The 21,392-nt window shown below is 28.4% G+C and overlaps 2 protein-coding genes across 4 annotated transcripts; one reads left to right on the top strand and one right to left on the bottom strand.

The window, feature by feature from the left end:
- The first annotated feature begins 409 nt into the window (after positions 1–409).
- Positions 410–5,107, top strand: LOC100865727 (trans-1,2-dihydrobenzene-1,2-diol dehydrogenase). Of its 3 annotated transcripts, XM_086917652.1 has the most exons (6): positions 499–615; positions 724–921; positions 2,548–2,749; positions 3,623–3,914; positions 4,136–4,533; positions 4,827–5,107. In XM_086917652.1, exons 3-6 carry the CDS (start codon positions 2,548–2,550, stop codon positions 4,928–4,930), a joined length of 996 nt encoding a protein of 331 aa, XP_086773778.1. In that variant the 5' UTR covers positions 499–615; positions 724–921; the 3' UTR covers positions 4,931–5,107. The 3 variants fall into 3 exon arrangements, with proteins under 3 accessions (XP_012339755.2, XP_086773778.1, XP_003692110.2); XM_012484301.3 differs by lacking the exon at positions 724–921 and having other exon boundaries at positions 410–615; XM_003692062.4 differs by lacking the exons at positions 499–615; positions 724–921 and adding an exon at positions 1,384–1,541.
- A 55-nt stretch (positions 5,108–5,162) lies between these two features.
- Positions 5,163–20,944, bottom strand: Dnah3 (dynein heavy chain 3, axonemal). The gene is made up of 12 exons (XM_086917648.1): positions 19,882–20,944; positions 18,702–18,931; positions 18,418–18,627; positions 17,744–18,106; positions 17,453–17,663; positions 16,815–17,042; positions 12,902–16,726; positions 12,492–12,797; positions 7,387–12,423; positions 7,042–7,199; positions 6,162–6,936; positions 5,163–5,749 (listed from the first exon to the last, which is right to left on the bottom strand). Exons 1-12 carry the CDS (start codon positions 20,056–20,058, stop codon positions 5,453–5,455), a joined length of 11,817 nt encoding a protein of 3,938 aa, XP_086773774.1. The 5' UTR covers positions 20,059–20,944; the 3' UTR covers positions 5,163–5,452.
- Positions 20,945–21,392: the final 448 nt, after the last annotated feature.

Here is a 21,392-nt window from a genome sequence, read left to right as displayed (position 1 = left end):
TTCAGTTCTTTTTACTATTATTAATTATATTTGAGTTTATTTCTTATTTATAATAAATATATATATAATTATCTATAATTGATAATGTATTGAAATAATAATTAAAATTTTCATTAAAAAGAATAATAATGTCTAAAATATATATAATATAAAGGAAATAATAAAAAAAATAGTAGCATTATTTTTACGGATCATTTCACAATATCAGTGTTAACAAATGAAGTTCAATATACAAAATCGAAAAATAAAGGAATAAAGATAAAGTAAGAATTAACCATCATCGCCATCTTTTAAATATCAAAGATAAAATCTTTTTATTATCATTTTAGAAAATATTAAAAAAATGGCCCTATTTCTAAATTCTTCTTTTCTTAATTTGTCTTTAAGATATCAAAAAAACATTTTTCATATATGAAAGACGATCATGGTGCTAACAATCTTATCATATCTCTATCCTTCTTCTACTATTTCTTATCCTTTCTTTATTTCTTTATATGTTTCATTTGTGGCATTCTAGAGATGGCGCTGATTTCAATATTTTTATTCTATTTTTGTCCTTCTCTTATTATTTGTTCTTCTTATCTATATTTATTCTTGGTGTAATCACGAGACAAAGTACGTGATATTTCTTTCATTTCTTTTTAAAAAAAAATACATATATTTTTGTTTTTTTTATAATATATATATAATATATATTTAATATTGAATCTATTTCTTATTTAGGTTAGCGAGAATCATAATTAGCTGTATATTAATATAATATATGTAGAATATTTGCTATTTTTTCACTGATTAAAGTTCATTTTATTCTTTTAAAAATATATGACAAATTTGAGCATTTTTAAAAAAATTAAAGCTATTTTTTAGTACTAAGAAGTATTAAAAAAATTAAACAAAGTCTCTGATTTATGGTAATTTAAGGTAATTTTAATGAAAAAAAAAATATAAACACAATATGTATTTTTTTATATATATATATATATTTATTTATATTTATATTTATACGTATTATATACATATTTTTTTGAATTGAATATTTATGCACATTAAAAATAAGAATAAATAAAAAAACATATAATAAATTTATTCTTCCAAAATTTATACTTTTATTACAATTATTTCTATTATCAATTGACAGATATTTATTATTGTAAGATTATTTTACATTTTTATTTTTTCTATATTTTATTTCATGTTTATTTTTAATTTTTTTATTTATTATTATTATTATTATTATTGTTAAGATTAAAACAAAATAATTATTTTAATTTTTTAAATATTTTTAATATATATATATATATTTTTACAACATTTTTATTTAAAAAAAGAATTATATATTAAAGAGTTTTTGTATATAATATTGCATGATACATATTTGATTATATAGTTCTTAATCTATGACGTTTATAAATTATCTTATAAGAAGGTTATTTGAAAGTTACTGATTTTTATATCTATATACTTATATTAGTTTTTTTCTTGTAGTGTATGAAGTTAGAAAGTAGAAAGTAATATAATTGTGTATTCATCTTTTTAGCATTGTGAGTTCTAATTTATTTAAATTAATTTTATTAATTTATTATTTAAATAAAGTTAATAATTTCTTTAATTTATTTTCATCAAATAAAAAGATTATTGATTTTATTTATATCATTAATATTTAATTTATCATAATATAATATAAGTATATATATAAGTATATATAAAATTTTTTAAAATTAATTTTTTATTTTATATTCTAAAAACAATATCTAAATAAATTAATTGATTCCACTCATTATTATTATATTAAATTTTTTAATGAAAAAATTATTCAATATTAATAATACTATAAAATAATAAATGATATTTATTTGTAAATTTATTTTCTTTTAATTATCCTTTTATTTAATATTCAATTTTAATTAAAATTTTTTTTTATATCGTTTTTAAATTCCAATGAATGTGAAAATAATGAAAATCATATTTTGAAAATCTTTAAACTTTTTTTTTTATATATATTTATATATATATATAGTAGAAAAATATAGAAAAATAATTTAAAAATGTGCTTTAAATCTTTATGTCACATATATATATATATTATATATATATATATATATATATATTCATTTTCAAAATATTTATCATTAGATATAATATATAATATTATAATATAATATATGATTATAATATTATAATATCTGTATATTAAAACTGAAATGTTATACATATATGTATTTGTTTAGTGATTCGATTTTTATTTAACATTTTTAACTTTTATTTTGTAATTTATACATTAAATATTATTTTTTTTTGGAACAAAAATGAAGTAATTAAAATATTTTTATTTTTTACTTATTTATATGTAAAAATATTTTCTTATATTATAATTTATATTTATTTAAAGATATGTACTATATGTGCGCACTTCGCGCTTATTACACACACACGCATAACAATATATATTTATATATAATTTTAAACAAAACTATAAATTTGAAATATACATAATTATATATCTTTAATATTAAATGATTAAATTATATATTAATTACGCTATTACAGATGGCTATTCATTGGGGTGTAGCAGGTGCTGGAAAAATATCACATGATTTCGTATCATCTTTACAAACATTACCAGAATCTGAGCATATAGTAGTTGCAGTAGCAGCACGTGAACTATCAAGAGCACAAAATTTTTCTAGTTTGCATAAAATTAAAAAAGCATTTGACAGTTATACAAAATTAGCGGAGGATAATGATATTGGTCTGTTATATATTAAAAATCATAACTTATTTTTAAAATTATATAAAATCTAATCAAAAACTTTTTATGCATTTATAAAATGTAAAAAGATATAAATTTGAAATTTTTAGAAATTATTTTTTTTACGGAGAGTTATTCATATTTTAATTATTTAGTTTTTCAAATAGCTGAGTTATTTACTTTTTAGTTTTAGTTATTGTAATTATTTAATTGTATTTATTGTGATATGTAATAATACTAACGATGTTAAATTTTGTTATACATTTAAAAAAAGTGGCGCGAAGATTTTAAAAATGATTTAGATAATTTTTGAAGGTATTGTTATGAATCATTTAAAATGATATATTATCTATTAATTGATGATTTAAAAAAGAGATTATTGCTTTGAAAAAAGTTCATTATTCGGGACAAGTTTGTCTTTTATTTCTTCATAATATTTCTTCATAATTTCTTATGAGTTAGGAAATTATTTTTATTTAATTATTAATGTATTCATACTAACAAAAAGTTTTAATTGTATTATATCTATATTTAATTATATTTAATTATATCTATTCTAAATCAAAATTAATGTCATAAAATTTGAATTTATTTTTGGTTGAATTTATTGCACTGACAATCAATACAAATGATCCCTGAAAAACAACTCGACTATTTGCGAAAATCGACCGAATCGCAGATATTAAATCTAGTATAAGAAAAAGTTATGTTTTCTAAATTGTTTAAAATCATTATCAGGCAAAAGATTACTTGTTCAGCAGTTTATTTAACACAAATTTTACAAAAATTTTATAGTTCATATTTTTATTTTAATATTGATATATTTTTTATAGTATTTTATTTACAATATTGTATTTCTTTTCAAATTTACAGATGCTGTATATATCGGAACATTGCATCCTCAACATTTTGAAATTGCCAAATTAATGTTAAATCATGGAAAACATGTTTTATGTGAGAAACCTTTAACTATGAATTTAAAACAAACAACAGAATTAATAAATTTAGCAAAAGAAAAGAAATTATTTTTAATGGAAGGTATTTGGAGTAGGTGTTTTCCTATATATGAAATACTTAAAAAAGAAATTGAATCTGGAAGTATTGGAGAAATTTATCAAGTTTTAGTATCTTTTGGATTTAAAATGCCTGATGTTGAACGATTGAAGTACGTAACGATCATTTTTTTTGTTTTTTATATTAAAAATAAAAAGCCCATAAATTTCTATGTATCTGAATAACTAAAATTTCATGCAAAAATAAATTTATGTATTAATAAACATAATTTAATTTATGATGTTTTTGAATATTCTGCTATAGAAAATATATCGTAACTTTCGAATTTATTATATCATATTATATTAAAAAAATATATCTTTTTTTGTTTAGTATAAAAAATCTGGGAGGAGGAACTGTATTGGATTTAGGAGTATATGGAATACAATTTGCTTGTTTAATATTTGATAACGAAATGCCTCATACTGTACAAGCTACCGGTTGTTTGAACGAAGAAGGAGTTGACCAATCTACATCTATTAGTTTTCTTTATAAAGGAAATCATACTGCAACTATTCTTACTCATTCCCGAGTTGATTTGCCCAATGAGGCTTATATTATTGGTACGAAAGGAATGATAAAAGTGCCAAAGTTTTGGTGTCCGACGACCGTAGAATTGCCGAATGAAATAGTAAATGTTTCTCTTCCTGAAACTAAATCCAAGTTTAATTTTACTAATAGTGTTGGATTGAGTTACGAAGCCAATGAAGCTCGCAATTGTATTCTAAAAGGTATTGTTTTTTTTCGATTTATTTTAAACTAAAAATATTACTTAAATGTTTCAAAACTATTGTTTAAATTATTTTTATTTTGATTAATTAAATAATACAAAAAAAAAGAAGAAAATAGTTGAAAAATTAAAATATATTTTATTTTAAAAAAATTTTATTTGCGATGACGCATAACATCATTTTCGAATCACTCAAATAATTAATTATTAATTAAAATAATTGATGAAATTTAGATATATTAATTCTGTGTATTAATTAAAAATTGTTTATTTAATAGTCTTTTATTATTCTAGGTATGATTGAAAGTCCTAAAGTACCACATAATCTTTCTTTATTAATTGCACAATTAGAAGATGAAATTCGAAAACAGATTGGAGTTACATATCCTGAAGATTAAATTACTTTGAAAAAATTATTTCACTTGATTTAATATACTCGATAAAAAACATATTAAAACTTAAAAAAAATATTTTTATATAATAACAATAATATATAAATATATATATATATATATATATATATACAGATTATATTTAATAATCTCTATTGAAAATAAATATGCTGCAAATATGAATATATTTTATTTTTATGATATTTATCCTTGTATTTATTTTATAATCCATTTGAGAAACGGTGCATAAATTTTTTATTTCAAATAAAATAAATATTGTGTTAGTACATTATTATATTATATCCATCGGATATAAAAAGAGATAAAAGAACCATATAAAATATTTATAAATATGTAAAAAGTAGCTTTAACAGATCAATTTTAGAAAAATAATTAAAACAAAAATATTCTTTTATATTATATATCTCTCTATATGTATAATTTTTAAATTTAATATCATTCTAACATATATATGGATAAAATTGATTGTAAATTATGTTTTTTTTCTTTTTTTTTTTTCTTGATAATTCAATTATCTAACTGACATAAACAAGCTACTCCTCTTTTAATCCAATGAGATTCTTTGACTTTTGTCGGGAGCAAAATATATAGTACAAAGTTAGAAGAATGACCAGTAGTAGCTAAAACACCACGCCTTTCACTTGTTTTATATACAGGACAATGATACATGAATTCAATAATAAATTCAGCTCTTATACCAGGTTTCAACCATATTATAGGAAGAAGGTCAAACATTACTTTCGGTTTAGATTCGTCGATTTCTTTTATCTCTCTATTCCATCTTGCTCCTTCCATATATAGACCCTAAAAATTCAAATAAATTTTTTAAAGATAGTTTCATATATCATGAATAAATTAATTTCTTTTAATATACAATAATATCATTATAAAAATTATATATACTATTTCATAAGAAATATATCTACGTATTATTTCTTAAGAAAATTTAATACATAAGTTTCTTTATATTTCTTTACATTATTAATTCTAGTGTAGATAAAAATATATATCGATCTCAAAATATTCATTTTTCAGCGCGTTCATTTTTCATTATTAATTATACATTATTCGAATTTTCGGATAAATGATCGTATCATAAATTCATTTCTGATAATTTAAAAAAAATAAAGTACTTCTCTTTTTTCTTTATACCTTACAATTTTCAATTTTTTTTTTTATTAATATAATAATAATATTATAATAATAAAAATCTTACCTTTATGTAAACGCCGTAGGATGGTGCCACAGGAATGTCGATATCAGCCTCAACCTCGGTTACTTCAAATTCAAAATCTAATTTATCAATTGGAATTTTATGTCTGCGAGCATAATTTTGTAAAGCACCCGTAAGAAAAGATTGTGTGAAAAAAAAGCCAGATATCCAAAATACAACTGGTGCATCATAATCGATCCAATTTTGAAAAAAGTTTAATCTGTCTATTAAATCATTAATATAACTTCCCAACGGTTTTAGAGAAGGATAAGACACTTTATTCCAAGTAAGCGGCACTTTACCGATACTCATACTCGAAAAAATTTCTTCTAATTCAAAGGACATTAAAGTTAATCCTTTAATGGCTTTTTGTACATCGGATAACGTTATTTTAATCGTATCAACAAGGTGATTAAATTTAATAAGTTCTTGACGCAGAACTGTATTCATACTATTTATATAGAGTACTGGATATTTTTTAGCTACTGCTATAACATCAAATTTTATCTTTAATTTCGATGAAATATCATCGCATAAATTATAAACCACTTCGTCGATATCCCTTTCAACTCCCACTCCAGTAATATGCGGCTGTGTCAATAAAGCTCCTCTAAGTAATTGCAACGATTCGTGATTATCTTTTGTTATATCTGCATTTTCATGTAAACCAAATACTTCTGGTTGTTGAGTAATAGGTAGATTACGAATATAATCTAAACATCCGTGATGATCCGTATTTTCTGGTAAACGGTATATACAACTTGGTGAAAAACAATATCTGTATTAAAAATATAAAAAGTTTATGTATATTTAAAGTTCATTTAACATAAAATATATTTTTAAACGCATAAAAAACATATAATATATAAAGGGCATAATTTACTTTGGAGTTATAAGAACTTCTTCATTGTAATATTCTCGCAATAACGTATTTAGCAAACGCCTATCTTTATCATCAGTCACACGACCACCGTAATTGCATTCACCAGTTAAGTAAAGAAGCGCATCAAATGGTACTTCTTCATAATCGTCTAAAAATAGCTAATATAAAACAAAAGATAAAAAATTGTTATAGAATAATTTTAAAGAGACGTTGATATATAAAATAATATATCTCTTGATTATTTATTAATTAATTATTTTTAATTATTTTCTACGTAAAAAATTATAATACTTGTTTACCATTACGATACTATACGATACTATACGATACCTCGTGTAAACTTACTTGCAATTGTAATATACTAATACGAAGATCTGATTCATTGAATTCATAAGGAATGTTCCAACCCAATGGTCCAAAATTACGTCTTTCTTGAATAATTGCATGAAAGAGGCACAGAGCAAAAAGTAAAGTCCTCCAATGAGTTATTTTAGTACAAAGATTAAAGAAAACTGCATCCGATATTGGATCATTCATATAACTTCTCAATAAATTACTCTTCAATCCTTTTGGTGGTTCGTTAGTCATTTTGATCGCATTTTGCAAAATAGAAATTGGAAAATCCTTGGATGGATAGCTGGTTAACCATAATCGAAATTCATTATGCGTATTCTCTGGTGTAATGATTTCATCGCAAATCGCGTCCAATTCTTTCATCCAAGAAATTGCCAAGTGACAATTTTGAAGAATTACCCATTCTCCGGTTTGTATCCCTTTATTTATCATATTTATAGCTATAGGACCCTGACCTTGTCCCAATGATATAGTCATTAAATGCTCTTTCGATATTCCATAATCTTCCGCAAATTTGATTAAACTCGCCATTGGATCAGATCCAGGAGAAAGGATAAAAATAAGAGGGGTCACGTTAGTAGAATCGTTATAACATGCTTGAAGATTAAACGGAGGTGGTTCTATGAAAGAATGATCCATATTATGTGCAACAAACATTCGTACAGCCATCACAATTTTATCCGGTCTTATGCATTTAAGTATGACCAATTTTCTCAAAGTCTCGGTCTCGTCCTCATATGGGTTTGGCATAATTTCCTCCTGGGGATTAACCGAGTCGAAATAAAATTTCCATTTAGACGTTTGCGTCTCGAAAGAGTTTTTTAATTTTTCAACGTTGGGCAAATTGGTAGCTCTAACTACATCGGCCCAAGATTTATCGCTTAACCAAGAGGGATCAGGATTGGGGTAAGGATTATCCAGAAGTATATCACCCGCTAATAAAAATGTGCAAAGATCTTCCTCGATTTTATTGTCAGCACGTAAAAGGCCGATACATAAGACAAATGAAAATATCAATTTATCCTTTTCGAATAAAGAACGACACACGTTTCTGTAAATACTAGCTGTAAAATGTGTATTTAAACTTTTTATTCGAATCTCGAGATCATCGCTATGCTCACTTTTGGCTATCGACATTTCGTACAGGTGAATGAACCACGGTAAAGAGTACTGGTACATAGGATCGATATTTGCCAATTCGGAAATACAAAAAAATAAAACGGAACCATGCTCGGAAGCAGGTTTATATTTGCCACGAGCAAAATCAATTTCCAATGCCGTGTTAGCAGCTATTTTTTGCTTAGCTTCGATCTCTTCGGCCAATCTCTTCGAAGTTGACAAGATCGTAATAGCCGTTTCATCCTCGAGAATATTTCCTTCCGCCACGGACAAAACTTCTAAAATTTTATTCTCTATTTCCTCCAATATTCTTTTGTTATTTGCTTCTTCCACGATTAATTGATTCTTTCGTTCCTCGAGAACGGGTAATTCTCTGGCTACGACGATACCCAATAATTGATCCTTCAGTCCTTGAGGTGTGATCATAAAATTTAACAAAGTTACTTTCACGACTATTTCTGGCAAATAATGCGGATTTCTTAAACGCGTTGTAATATAAAATCGAAAATTAGGATCATATTCGATAACGTGTTCTCCAAATTTTATATACAAAACACCACGTTCTTTATAAATGTTTTTCAAAAGTACAGGTTCTAATATCGCGTCTATTTCTTCGAAAATATTTTCCAGCAAAACAGGTATGCCAATCTGTATAGCAGTGTCTACTATTTTCACGTAATTTGGATCAGACAGTTTAATCACCATCAAATTATTCTCTTTCTCCATATTTTTTACCCATTTATTTGCTTGGTTTTGCGGATCGATCATAAGCGGCCATCGATCGGTGTTTTTCACGATTATAGCATTCTCCACGGAGAAATGATCCGCCGGTAAACCAAAAATTATCCATGATCTGATCTCCACCGATTTACCCAAAATATCGATTAAATCGAACTTTTCTCTGCATGGGATTTTTATCTCCACGCAAGATTTGTGCCATTCCTCGATTAATTTATTTCGGTATTCTATGGTGAAAGCTCCGAAATAAGCAATTACTCCCGAGGATAATAAAACATCTCCAATAACGTTATACAGACTCGCGCCTAGCATAAAAGCTGTCTCTTGCCATCTCTGTTTCTCCCCGCTTAAACCGCCTAGCAATTTCTCGGCCCTTTCCAACTTCTTCATACAATAATCAATTTGATCCTCGAGCTTCTTTTTTTCTTTCATACACTCGACAAATTCATCGTTCAACGCCTGCAATTTCTGAGTAACTTCTAGAAGCAAGGCTCTTTTAGCGTTCAAAGCTTCCATTTGTTTAGCGAGAGCAGCTTCGGCCTCTGCCAGCATCATTTGTTTCGGCTTAACCACTTTAATCACTCGATCGTAAACCTCGATCGCTCGCACCCATTTGCAAAGGCCCTCGCAAGCTGTCGAAACTTTCTTGATAGCCTCGGGTTGAAAACTTCTGTCGTTTATAAATTTGTCGCGAATTATTTTCATATACGCCGGTGGTATATTATCTTTGTCAAAGTTCTTCAAGCTGTCGAGAAACTTCAAATCGCCTAATATCCTTATAGAAGCTGGCCAGTAATCTTCCACGACTCGGCCGGTCGCCGGGTCGGTGATCTTGTCAGGTTTAACCCCTTTTAAAACGCAGATAGCTTCCATTACCAATCTCACGCCTGCCGGTGGAGCTTTCATCGTTCGTACGATACTGATATCCGCGGGTTTTAAAGTGTCGAGCGCGGCTAGCGCAGCTTCCAATGCAGGCGTTGCTTCGGCCAAATCGCTTTCGCAATCATCCTTTATAGCTTGGGCAGCAGCAGCAGCCTCGTTCGCCAAAGCTTCCTCGGCGGCTACGACTTCCTTCCTCGCCTCGATGTTTATAGTGTCCTGTTCGATTTTAATCATAAGCTGGTTGCTCAACTCCGATTGCGCTAATAATTTCGGTTGCAACGCTTGAAGCTCCTCTTTCATTAACGCTATTTCCTGCGCTGCAAAATCCAACCTTTCCAATCCCATTTCGTATCGCCTTTGCTGCGCGGTGATTTCCTCTATTTTCCGATCGTACAATTGACAAAACGATTTGATAAGTTGTAAGAAACTGGTCGGCGTTACATAATACCGTCTACCCTGCGTGTTAAAATAATCCTCGCTGGCCAATGAGATACTTGTATGGAACTTTTGAGAAATACTGACACATTTTTCTCGTAAATCCATATCGATATCGATGTTTTTCAACGAGACTCGCGCTACCTTTTCCAGGGCATCTTCAGGCCAAATGGTAAACCAATCAATGGTACAACAATTTATCAGCGAAGGGAACATTCTCAAACGATTTCGAAATTTATCCCCTATCGGAGACATCGTTAAGATTAAGTGGAGACATTTCTTTATTCTTTCGAGAAATAAATTGTAGAGGATCATGGGAGTAACTTCGATTTTTCTCCCCCCTATAGCGTGCATTATGGTCGACATTTTATCCAAAATTTCAGCTTTCTCTTCGGTATCGTACAAATTCGGCACATCGGACGTGTTTAAAATCATATTTATATCCTCGACGAACAATTCATCTTTGATTTGATGGTCACCGAAAAGGAAAGAAGTAGGTTTTCCATCGCATCCCACGCGTAATAACAAATTCTTCAGATCTTCTCTCCATTCCGAAAATTCATAAGTCGTGGTAATTTCTATGTTATACAGCAAGTATTCGTTCATATAAGTCGCTAATTTAGCGCAAGAACTTCTACCTGATCCACCCATCCCTATTAGAAGAGCATGACCATTTTCTTGCTGTAATATTCGAGAGACTCGGGAGACGTGATCAATCGCGTATCTGAATAAAACCAACGACATCGGCGTTTTGGAAAGCATATTGTATTCCGTTAAATAATATTCCATTTTTTCTTGCAAATCGTCCAAATCTTCCACTTCGTCGTATACTTTGGGAACCGCATCCGGATCTATGTAATTTCCGAACAACAGATCTTGTATGTGAGAACTTTTAACATCTTTCTCCCCTTCTTTTAACAGTCTGGCGAGCACCTTTGCCAACGGTTGACGCAATTGATCGTAACAAGTGAAGTGTACCATTTTAAACAATTTTTCCCGATCGGCCGTATCTATTAGTCTGTCGTGGAATACCCTGTATATCTCGTGAACCCAAAGTCTGATCAATTTATCCGGATCCTTTATTCTAGGACCTGGTACCAAAAGTATACCCTTGATAACACGGCTAAAATCGCGGAGATTAAACGTGTAATGACTCTTTGCCGGAGTTGGTAAAAACGTTTGTATCGCGCCAAGATATATGTCCATTGTCGCGCTTACGACCATTCTTCCCAATCTCGAGACTTCGGGTAAAAATCCTTTCGAAAAGTGTGACTCGAGAATTGAAAAGAATATTTTGTTCATCGTCGTCTCTTCGAAAAAATCGATACCAATTATTTGCATGTGTCGGAGTAATCTAGGTGTGACCACGTTCGAGCCTCCTCCAGGTGGTAACATGGCACAAATCAAAAACATATCCACCAGATACAACGTTGTCGTATCTTTCAGATTGTACCAATGCCCGTGATCTATCCATTGCCGGATGAGCTCGATCGGTGGCTGTGCCCCATATATTTCTACTATCGGCATGCTTAGATCGTCAACGAACAAAACGCATTTCTTCCCCATTTGCGGACCGTACACACCTTTTCTTCTACGATCCAATTTTGACATCACTATCTCTTGAGTTTGATTTGCGCTGGTGCGAGCGCTCAAGTTTATGATATTTTCAATGTATCTGTCTCTGGGCAGAAATTCCAAATAATCTAATACAATTACGGACTTCCCGGTGCCAGTCGGCCCAACAAATAAAATAGGTATCGATCTATGCAGAAGATTTCTCATAAAGAAATATTGGATCACCACTTCGCTTGTCGGTACAATTAATTCGGATTTTACATCCGGTAACAAAGACTCCTAAAAATGGGATAAAAATATGAGATTATTTTACACGAATTTTACACAATATTAAAATTGTTTAATACCTGTAATATTGTGTCCATCCATGGTATCCAGGTCCCGTTGTTTCTTTTATCGTATATCCAATCGTAAACAGTCCCTTTGTCGGGAAATATCTGTTGTTTCGTTAATTTAAACGCTTTTGGTTTAGGATGCTCGTCGATGTTTCCAAGTAATAATTTTCTTAAATAAACGTCGAAAATTTTTCTGCTATCGCTCGTCAACGTTGAACACATTCCCCAGACCAGGCTGAACAATAAAACGCATTGAAGCCAAACCGTACTAACTTGTACTTCTCCATCCAACATTGCGGTGAAAAGTTTTGTAAAAGACTAAAATATATATATGAAAATATATATTTCAAATAAATTTTATCTCGAATCCACCGATGTATCAATCGATATTGATAATAAATCAATAACATATTTCTATTTACCAGAAACATGTGAAGTTCCGACACCTCTACAAAAATTTTGCAATATAAATGTATAAACGACAGAACTGGTTGCGTTAGCCATTCGATCAGTTCCACGATCAAGTCGTACTGTTCGATGAGCAACTTATTCCTCAGATATCTTTTGTACGAATTAAATAGCGCATGCCAACCAAGTTCAGACGGCTCCATGTAAATCATGCCGCATCTACTAACGGTAGCTGGCGATGCGTGCTCCAAATCAGCTGGTTCAAACATCATATTCATCTTAGGCGACATTTGAATGATCTCCCCGGACATCAAGCAAAGTTTCTTATTATCATCGAGAACCGTGTTCATACTTTCGATCCACAAAGCGTCAACGGGGCCATCGAAAACTATCCACTTCCGGTCTACCGTTATAGATTGGGCGAACTCTCTAAAAATGTTTGCCAAAACGCCGTCGCTCCACTCGTGCGATATCGGATCAAAACTACCATAAAGCTGATCCAAAGTAATAGATTTTGGATTAATTATCTTGTAAACCGTTGGAAATTCTCTCATTGTAACGCGCCTTTTACCGGACAATTCGCCCAATGATTCGGCTAAAACTTGATACGCCTGCGTCTTCCCGCTCAATGTATCGCCCACGATCATTAAGCCATGACGTACCAACAGCATCTCGTAAATTTGAAGTATTTTTTCTATGTACCAGGGCGTAGGCTGAAGGTTACGTTTGTTTAAAATAATGAAGATTATCTCTATCAATTCCTCGCGATACGGCGGTGGTAAGATGGTATCTGGAAACAGATCCGTGTATATTCCATTGAATAAAGGGATATCTTGAGCCAAAAATTTCGGTAGATTGACATCGATAATCGCTTGAAGAACCAAAATGGACTCATTTTGTAGCGGATATTTTAACTTTAAGTTCCCGGCCGCGATAAGCACAGTTTTCACCGCCCGCATACCGTAATCGTAATGATTTTGCGAACTTAATTGTTCGGAGCATAATTTGTAAGTGTGAACTATCTTCTCTGCCAGATTTTTTGCATCTATAAAGCCGAAAGAGTACAAGGTGATCTCTCCTATCATAGCGTAATCCGGCACCATCATCGCAACCGTACGGAAAAGAACTTTTAAATTGTCGGGCAGCTCTTGACGGCCGGCATAACCGGGATTCATTGTTATGATAACGTAACAGGTAGGGTTTAGCTTCAATTCGGTACCTTCGAATACAAATCTCTCCAATTTTGCACTTATTGCCATTTGAATGGTTAAAATTTGCTGAGCAATTACCGAGAGAACTTCCAAGTCTATTCTATTAAATTCATCGAAACAGGACCATGCTCCTGATTGGGCAAGTCCCTTGAAGAATTTACCCATCGCTTGAAAATCAAGGCCCTCCGAACAATTGAAAACAACGCATTGCTTGGCAACAGCTTTGGCAAGATCTTTTGCCGTTTCCGTTTTACCAGTTCCAGCTGGACCTTCGGGCGAGCCGCCTAGATTTAATTTTAAAGCGCTCATTAAAGTTCTGTAACATCGATCGGTTAATGGCGTGATCACGAGTCTTGATGTATTTCCAAGATATTCGAACGCATATGCTACCGTGGTTGTGATTATCGAAACGATAATGCTATCGTCCACCCAATAATACCTCAGCTGTGATATCCAATCGAAATCCATGATGTTATGCACTTTTTTTTCGATGAGTAATTGTAACACGTCTCGCGCATGAACGTCTATTACGATCAAAGCGTTTATCGTTATCCTTGCGCCCGGGGCCAGCCTACCTCTGACTATGGTAACCGTTTTTTCAATTTGATGGTTGCATTGGTCTAAATATTCCTGGGTAGTACGATTTTCGAACGATTCGCAAACTTCGCTGGTCCAATGTATTTGACTGCAACAAATAACAATTTGACCAGGCCAACTGAATATCCATTCCTCCCTAGGAGTATCGAAATACGCGATGATACTTTCCTCGGCGATATCTCGAAGGGAAGCTATCATCAGGTCTTCGACTTGACACAACCATCTCTCGACCATTCCTTTAGCATCCGCTGGATAAATCTTTCCGCTAAGGGGGACATATTCTTCCTCGGCCGACAACATCCCAATAATTTCTTCATCTTTGGTAAATCGTAATTTGCTAATACCTTCGAAACATTTCCTTAAATGAGGCTGCACTCTCTGAGGATCTTTAGTTTCGGACAATATTTCCAAAAGTTCGTCGTTCGACAGGAAGAAAAATCTTGGAAAGAATAAACGTTTCTTCTCGAGATATTCGTTCAAACCTTTCTGTATCTCGTCCAATAATGAATTACACAATATTAATTCTTGCAATATATTTGGCATATCGGTAACTTTGAGTACATAAGTATGCTCGTAAGCGTACGCTGTAATTTTACGCCAAATCTTATCCATTCTACGAAAATTCTTAGATTCCGTCGGCATTTGGCGTACAATATCTTCGCTGCTAAATATAGGCTCCAAGTACATCCAGGTTGCTTGGCATGTTAACCATTGATCGATAATGTCCTGCATCAACAACAATTTATTCTCCCAGATTTGCATCTCCTCTTCGAAAGCTTTTATGAAGGGAGAGCTTCTCATAGTTTGAGCCTTTAAAATATGATCGTCCAATAATTGATGAATATCGTCAATGGCAGTTAATATAAAAACACCAGTTTCACGATACGGTACAAATTTAAACTCAATTTCTGACCATTCTTCCTTCATCTTTTTCAAACTTTGTTGAAGCGTATACTCTTTAATAGCACCCGAAGCTATTTCTTCTAGTTTAGCTATATGAAGTAACAATCCCAAATCCACCATGTCCGAAAGGCTGCTCACAGCTGTCAGTATTATGTCCACGTGTATTATCTGGCTTATTAAATTCCAATGCCGATCTTGTAATCCAGGGGTACATATAATTTGCAAAAGTGGGATAAATTGCTTGAATTTATCCACTTTTGCACGGACCATTTCGGCAATTTTTCGCGCGCCGGGAATATCGGCAAGAATACGAATCAATTTGTACAATGTACGCCAGATATTGTCAACCTCGTCTTTAATGTCATCTGCATCGAGATTGAAAAATGGTCCATAGAACCATTTATCGTGATTCTTGTGAAAATTTAATGCTATGTGCCAAAGAGTGTCGAGCGCATTGACTAACATCGACATTATTGGAATTACCAAATACGGGCTTAATTCCATGTCTAAAAGTCCTTCCTCTTCGTTGATCTCTTCAACTTCCTTCCTAATTTCTTCCATTCCTTTGGAAAGACCTTCAATTTCTTTCACCGCGGCTTCCATTTCATCCATGGTCAACACGGGTGGATCCTTTCTTTTAAATTGATCAATCGCCAATTGCATCTCACGTATTTTTTGATCGAAATTATCCCGCTTTATACGCAACACTTCTTCGAGATAATCCTTTCTCATATTTAATCTCGTGGTCGCTAATTCCATTACGATTTCCATTTCTTTCGGCCACGTGATAGCTCGAGAATTCAAATAAATATCATCATCCGTGAGTGGATGATAATTAAAAAGGAATAATATCAATTCTATGGAACGTAATAATTTTCTTTTCAAATTGAACATGGTTGTATCTCGGCTTTCGCACAAATAATTGTACAGCTCAACGACATCTCTCGTTTTTTCAGGCATTTTTGAAATATTTTCCGCTATTACATCGAAAGCGGAACACAATTCACGATTATTGGATCGTAATTCATTTGCAAAGAAATCACAGATTTGCATACGAAGATCATAAAGAATTTGTCTTAAAGTATCATTTACGATGATACAGTCAATCTCTATCATGTTCAAAGGAATCTAAAATGAAATGCATAAATGCAAAAGAACAGGGTCGTCACATCGTAAAATACGTAACACTTGTATTTGTATTGTTTTCTACGTTTACCTTGTTTCGAAAAATACAAATTTCTTGTCTAAGCTGATCATACCCTTTTATTTTTTGTTCAAATTCATGTAAATATGGAATGGGTTCGATCATAAAAAAATTATCTAAAGCTATTTTAGCTTGACCAGCAACTAAATATAATAAATCTTTATAACATTTTAGATAAAGATCAGGACCGCTAATATGAGCGGTAATAATATTTAACACATCAGTAATTATTTTTAAAACCTGTGATATTTAATGTTAATGAAAGTCAGTCACTTTGATCAAAACGAAAAATTGTTTATAATATTTTTAAAATATTAATTTTTCCAGCCATGTTTAGATTTTATATTCTAAATTTATATCTGAATATTATTTTGATTAGTGTAAAAGTTTTTTTTTTTTTCTTTATTCTGTATATGTTTAAATATAAAAAAAAATTTTATTTATATATCAAATCAACTTAAATCAACTTATTTTAACGCGAAAAAGTACAATCGCATGTATGTTGCTTGTTCATCTTATCTTTCAATAGAGGGAAAAAAATCAAAAAACTTATCGGAATTAATATTTATGTTTTATACGTTTTATAGGAAAAATAAATAGCTATAATAATTGATTCGTAAAAATATTAAATTCAATAACATTCCATTTACCGATTCTTCATATCGTGATACAGGGAATAAAAACTCTTTTTTTCCCAATTCCGGAAATAAAATACATTCAATTTTTGGAATCACTGTTCCAACACTTAAAATTTTATCAAAACAATGTGATATTATTACTAGCACTTCTAAAACACTCGGTTTACAGTTTAATAAAAAAGTACCAAGTTTTGGTACTACTGATATTGTCGTAAAAGGAATTCTAAAAATGTAACTGTAATGAGCATTACACGTATATACATTATTAACATTATATGTATATATAATAATAAATTACATTACCTGTAAAACATAAGATCTTTGTAATCACCCTCAAAATAATTTCCATCTTTATATTCCATGAAAAAATCTCTAATATTATTTAATGTTTTCATTATCATCATTCGTAATTGTATAGATAAAAGAGAATTTACACTTCTAAAATATTTTTCTATCAATACTGTAGATGCATTATAATGTTTTTCAAAAAAACAAGACCAAGCATATTTTTTTTCTAAAAAAAATTCAGCAACATCGGCTAACCAATATCTAATGAGATAATCTATAGTTTTATTACATAATAAAGTTATTTTCGGTAGTATTTCATTTGCTGGAATAGGAAAAGTTCCCAGATCTTGAAGATCTACTATCGTTAATTCATAATATCTGAAAAAAATAAATGTTTTATGTATGTTTTAAAAACTAAATATTTCACATATCGATTTTCAAGCTAAAATAATTATTTAAATATTTTCATTAAAATTTACAAATTAAATAATATCACCATTTTTATATCTGTAAACCGATACTTACTCTTTTTCCCGAAACGGATTATGAAAATACATTAAAAATGTAAATGTAAAATAAACTATTATTAATTTGTGGTATATATGTATATATGTATGAACAAAAATATTAATTTCGAGTTTCGCGCTATTTCTTATATATTTATGCAATGAAATACTTGCAACGCTTACTTGATAAAATATAAATTTTGAACATTTCTCAATATTTCATTTCCAATAAATAAATTATAATACATTAAGTGACTTGCCGTCACTTTAGATTGATGCCACGGAACAGGTGCTCGTATGATTATTGGATATTCTTCCTCTATGGATTTTATAAGAACTTGTTTATAAGTATCAATAATTTCTATTTCTAATTCAGTCATTAAATCATCAAATCTGTGAAAAAATTTTTTATCAAAATTTATCATTACGTATAGATATAAAAATAATTAAAATTTTGATAAACAAACTTTGCTAATTTTCGTAATCTACCGGTAATATATTTTCTTGCTTCTACAAAATGGGTATTATCATAATAATCTAAATCACTATCACTAATACAATAGTTTTTAAAATATATTGGTTTATCAATTTGATATTCTTCTACAAATTCCATTTTTTTCTTTTTAATTTCTTTCAATATATCTTCTATTCGTTCTTCCACAGATTTTGGAATTTCGGCTTCAACTATTTGAAATATCTGCAAATATAATTCTATAATATCGTTCTATAATATGTTTAATATGTTTAATTATAAAAATATAATGCCTTTTTTTTAATATTTAATAATTCTACTTTATTATTATATATAAATGTTATTATTAAAAATATTATAAATATTATATATAAATATTATTAACGTAGTATTTTTAATTAAAACTCGCTTAATCATGTTATTTGTAAAAACAAAATAAAGTAAATTATGCTATTTCTTGCTTTATACTATTCTATTAGAAAAGAAATAAAATAATTTCTCATCTTTTAGAATTTTATGCAATTTAAAATGTATATATATATATATATATATATATATATATATATATATATATATATCTTACTATTGTTATACCGAGTGAATTATAGTTTTTTAAAGATTGAATGTTAGATTGCTAATTTAATTTTATACAGTTTTCTTTTATTTTACTTATATTTTACTTTTATAAATTTCGAATACAAATTTAAAACATTAAAAATAAAATATTACACTGATTTACATTGATTCGTTTCTTTTTCAAGATTTATATTTACATATATTATAAAATATGTATGCCTGGATTTTGAATTTGAAAGAAGAGGTTAGCGAGATAATTCTTCCTTTTAACTCTTATCATTTAGAAAAAAGTTTTCGAATTTCATGAAGATATGAATGGGGACAATAATAAATATAACAAATATGAATATTTTATAACTAGAATTATAACTAGAAAAAAGTCTATGAAACTTATGTAATCTTATGAGAGTTGTGGAAATAATGAGATTGCTTTATTTATATCATCAATCTTTATGTATATAATTATTTAAGACTTTTTGCTAATGATACATGTACGTATATTTATTTCTATAATTGTATAATATATTGTGATAAATATAATTACAATATAGATTTTTTCAAATTAATTCATATATAAGTGAAAATTGAAATTGCGTTACCTTTTCTTCTGCTAATATCTTTTTCTTTTTTATTTTTTTGATCTTACATTTTTTAAGTGTTTTAGCAGTATAGTCCTTTTGAGTTTTTTTCCACAACCATGTATCATCCGCCAATTCTTTTAAACTAATGATATTTGATGAAGGTTTTGCAATTGTAACAACTGTTTCTTTTTGCATATTTTTATATTTTTTAATATATTCTGTTGATGAATTAGTAAACTTCTGTCCAAAAATAAATAAATTGTATTATTAATATTATTTTTCAATATTTTATTTTTATATATTATATTATTGACGTAAAATGTTTATTTTTTACTTGAATATATAATATAATTTTTGTTCATATATAATTAATTAATTAATTATTAATTAGATTTCAATGATATTTAAAAGTCATTTTCTTTTTTTTTTTATTTTTATCATTTTATAAGTGATTTTTTTTATACATATTTTTTATACACATTTTTTATACATAAATACATAAAATTTATTATTACAAGTTCAAAGTTTAATATAAAATTTATGCAAAAATAATAAATTTCACTTTTTAATTATTTCATAAATTATAATTTTCATAAAATATAATTTTATTATTTAATTCTACTTTGTTTCATATTAATAATCATTTAATTCTAGAAAACATTAAATTTTATTAATTTGATACAAGATAAAAATCATTTGTTTCTATATACATTTTTAAGTAAGATATTATAAATACTATAAATAATATATATTTATTTATAGAGTTTTATAAGATACTATAAATATATAATATATAAATAAAAATTATATATATATTGAATAATTCATCAATATATTTAAATTTATAAAAATATTAAAATAATGCGCATAGAATTAGAAAAAAATAAGTTACATATATAAAATTTGTCATTTATATTATTCATTAATTGACATTTATTTTGTATATATATTTATATTAATTTATATTATCTGTATATTATATTAATTTGTATACATATTTATATTAATTTTATTGTGAAATATATGAAAAAAAACTATTAGTTTTTAAGTACATTACCTTCATTGAAATAAATATATGTTAAATATATATCTTGTATAAATTGTCTGAATTGTAAATAAGAATGTAGCTATGGTAACCATAATAAATATTAAAATTTGTATTAATATTATCTTGAAATATAATATAATTAAGTATATTATTTTATATATATAATATAAAACAAATAATTTCCAAATAGAAGATAATAATAATAAATAAAAAATGAGAAACTAAGTATTATTGAAATAATAATTAATAAAAGTATACTATATTTTATACTATATTTTGAATATTTATATAAATATAGATTTTATTTATAATAAATAAACGAAATAATATCTATTTACGTAAAAATTTTTTTATTGATATTAAATAATTTTAAAAAGATATTTCATTTCATACATTATATACATTCTGCAAATATTTAAATAGATATTTCCTACAAGATGATACTTTTATTTTTTTATTTCTATGTAAATATTAAAGAAAT

This window comes from Apis florea, unplaced genomic scaffold, assembly GCF_048593485.1.
Source record: "Apis florea isolate Af1SG1 unplaced genomic scaffold, ASM4859348v1 contig_2272_pilon, whole genome shotgun sequence".
Classification (NCBI taxonomy): Eukaryota; Metazoa; Arthropoda; class Insecta; order Hymenoptera; family Apidae; genus Apis; species Apis florea.
Note: the sequence above shows the minus strand (reverse complement) of the source record. Positions and strands in the feature narration are given on the sequence as shown.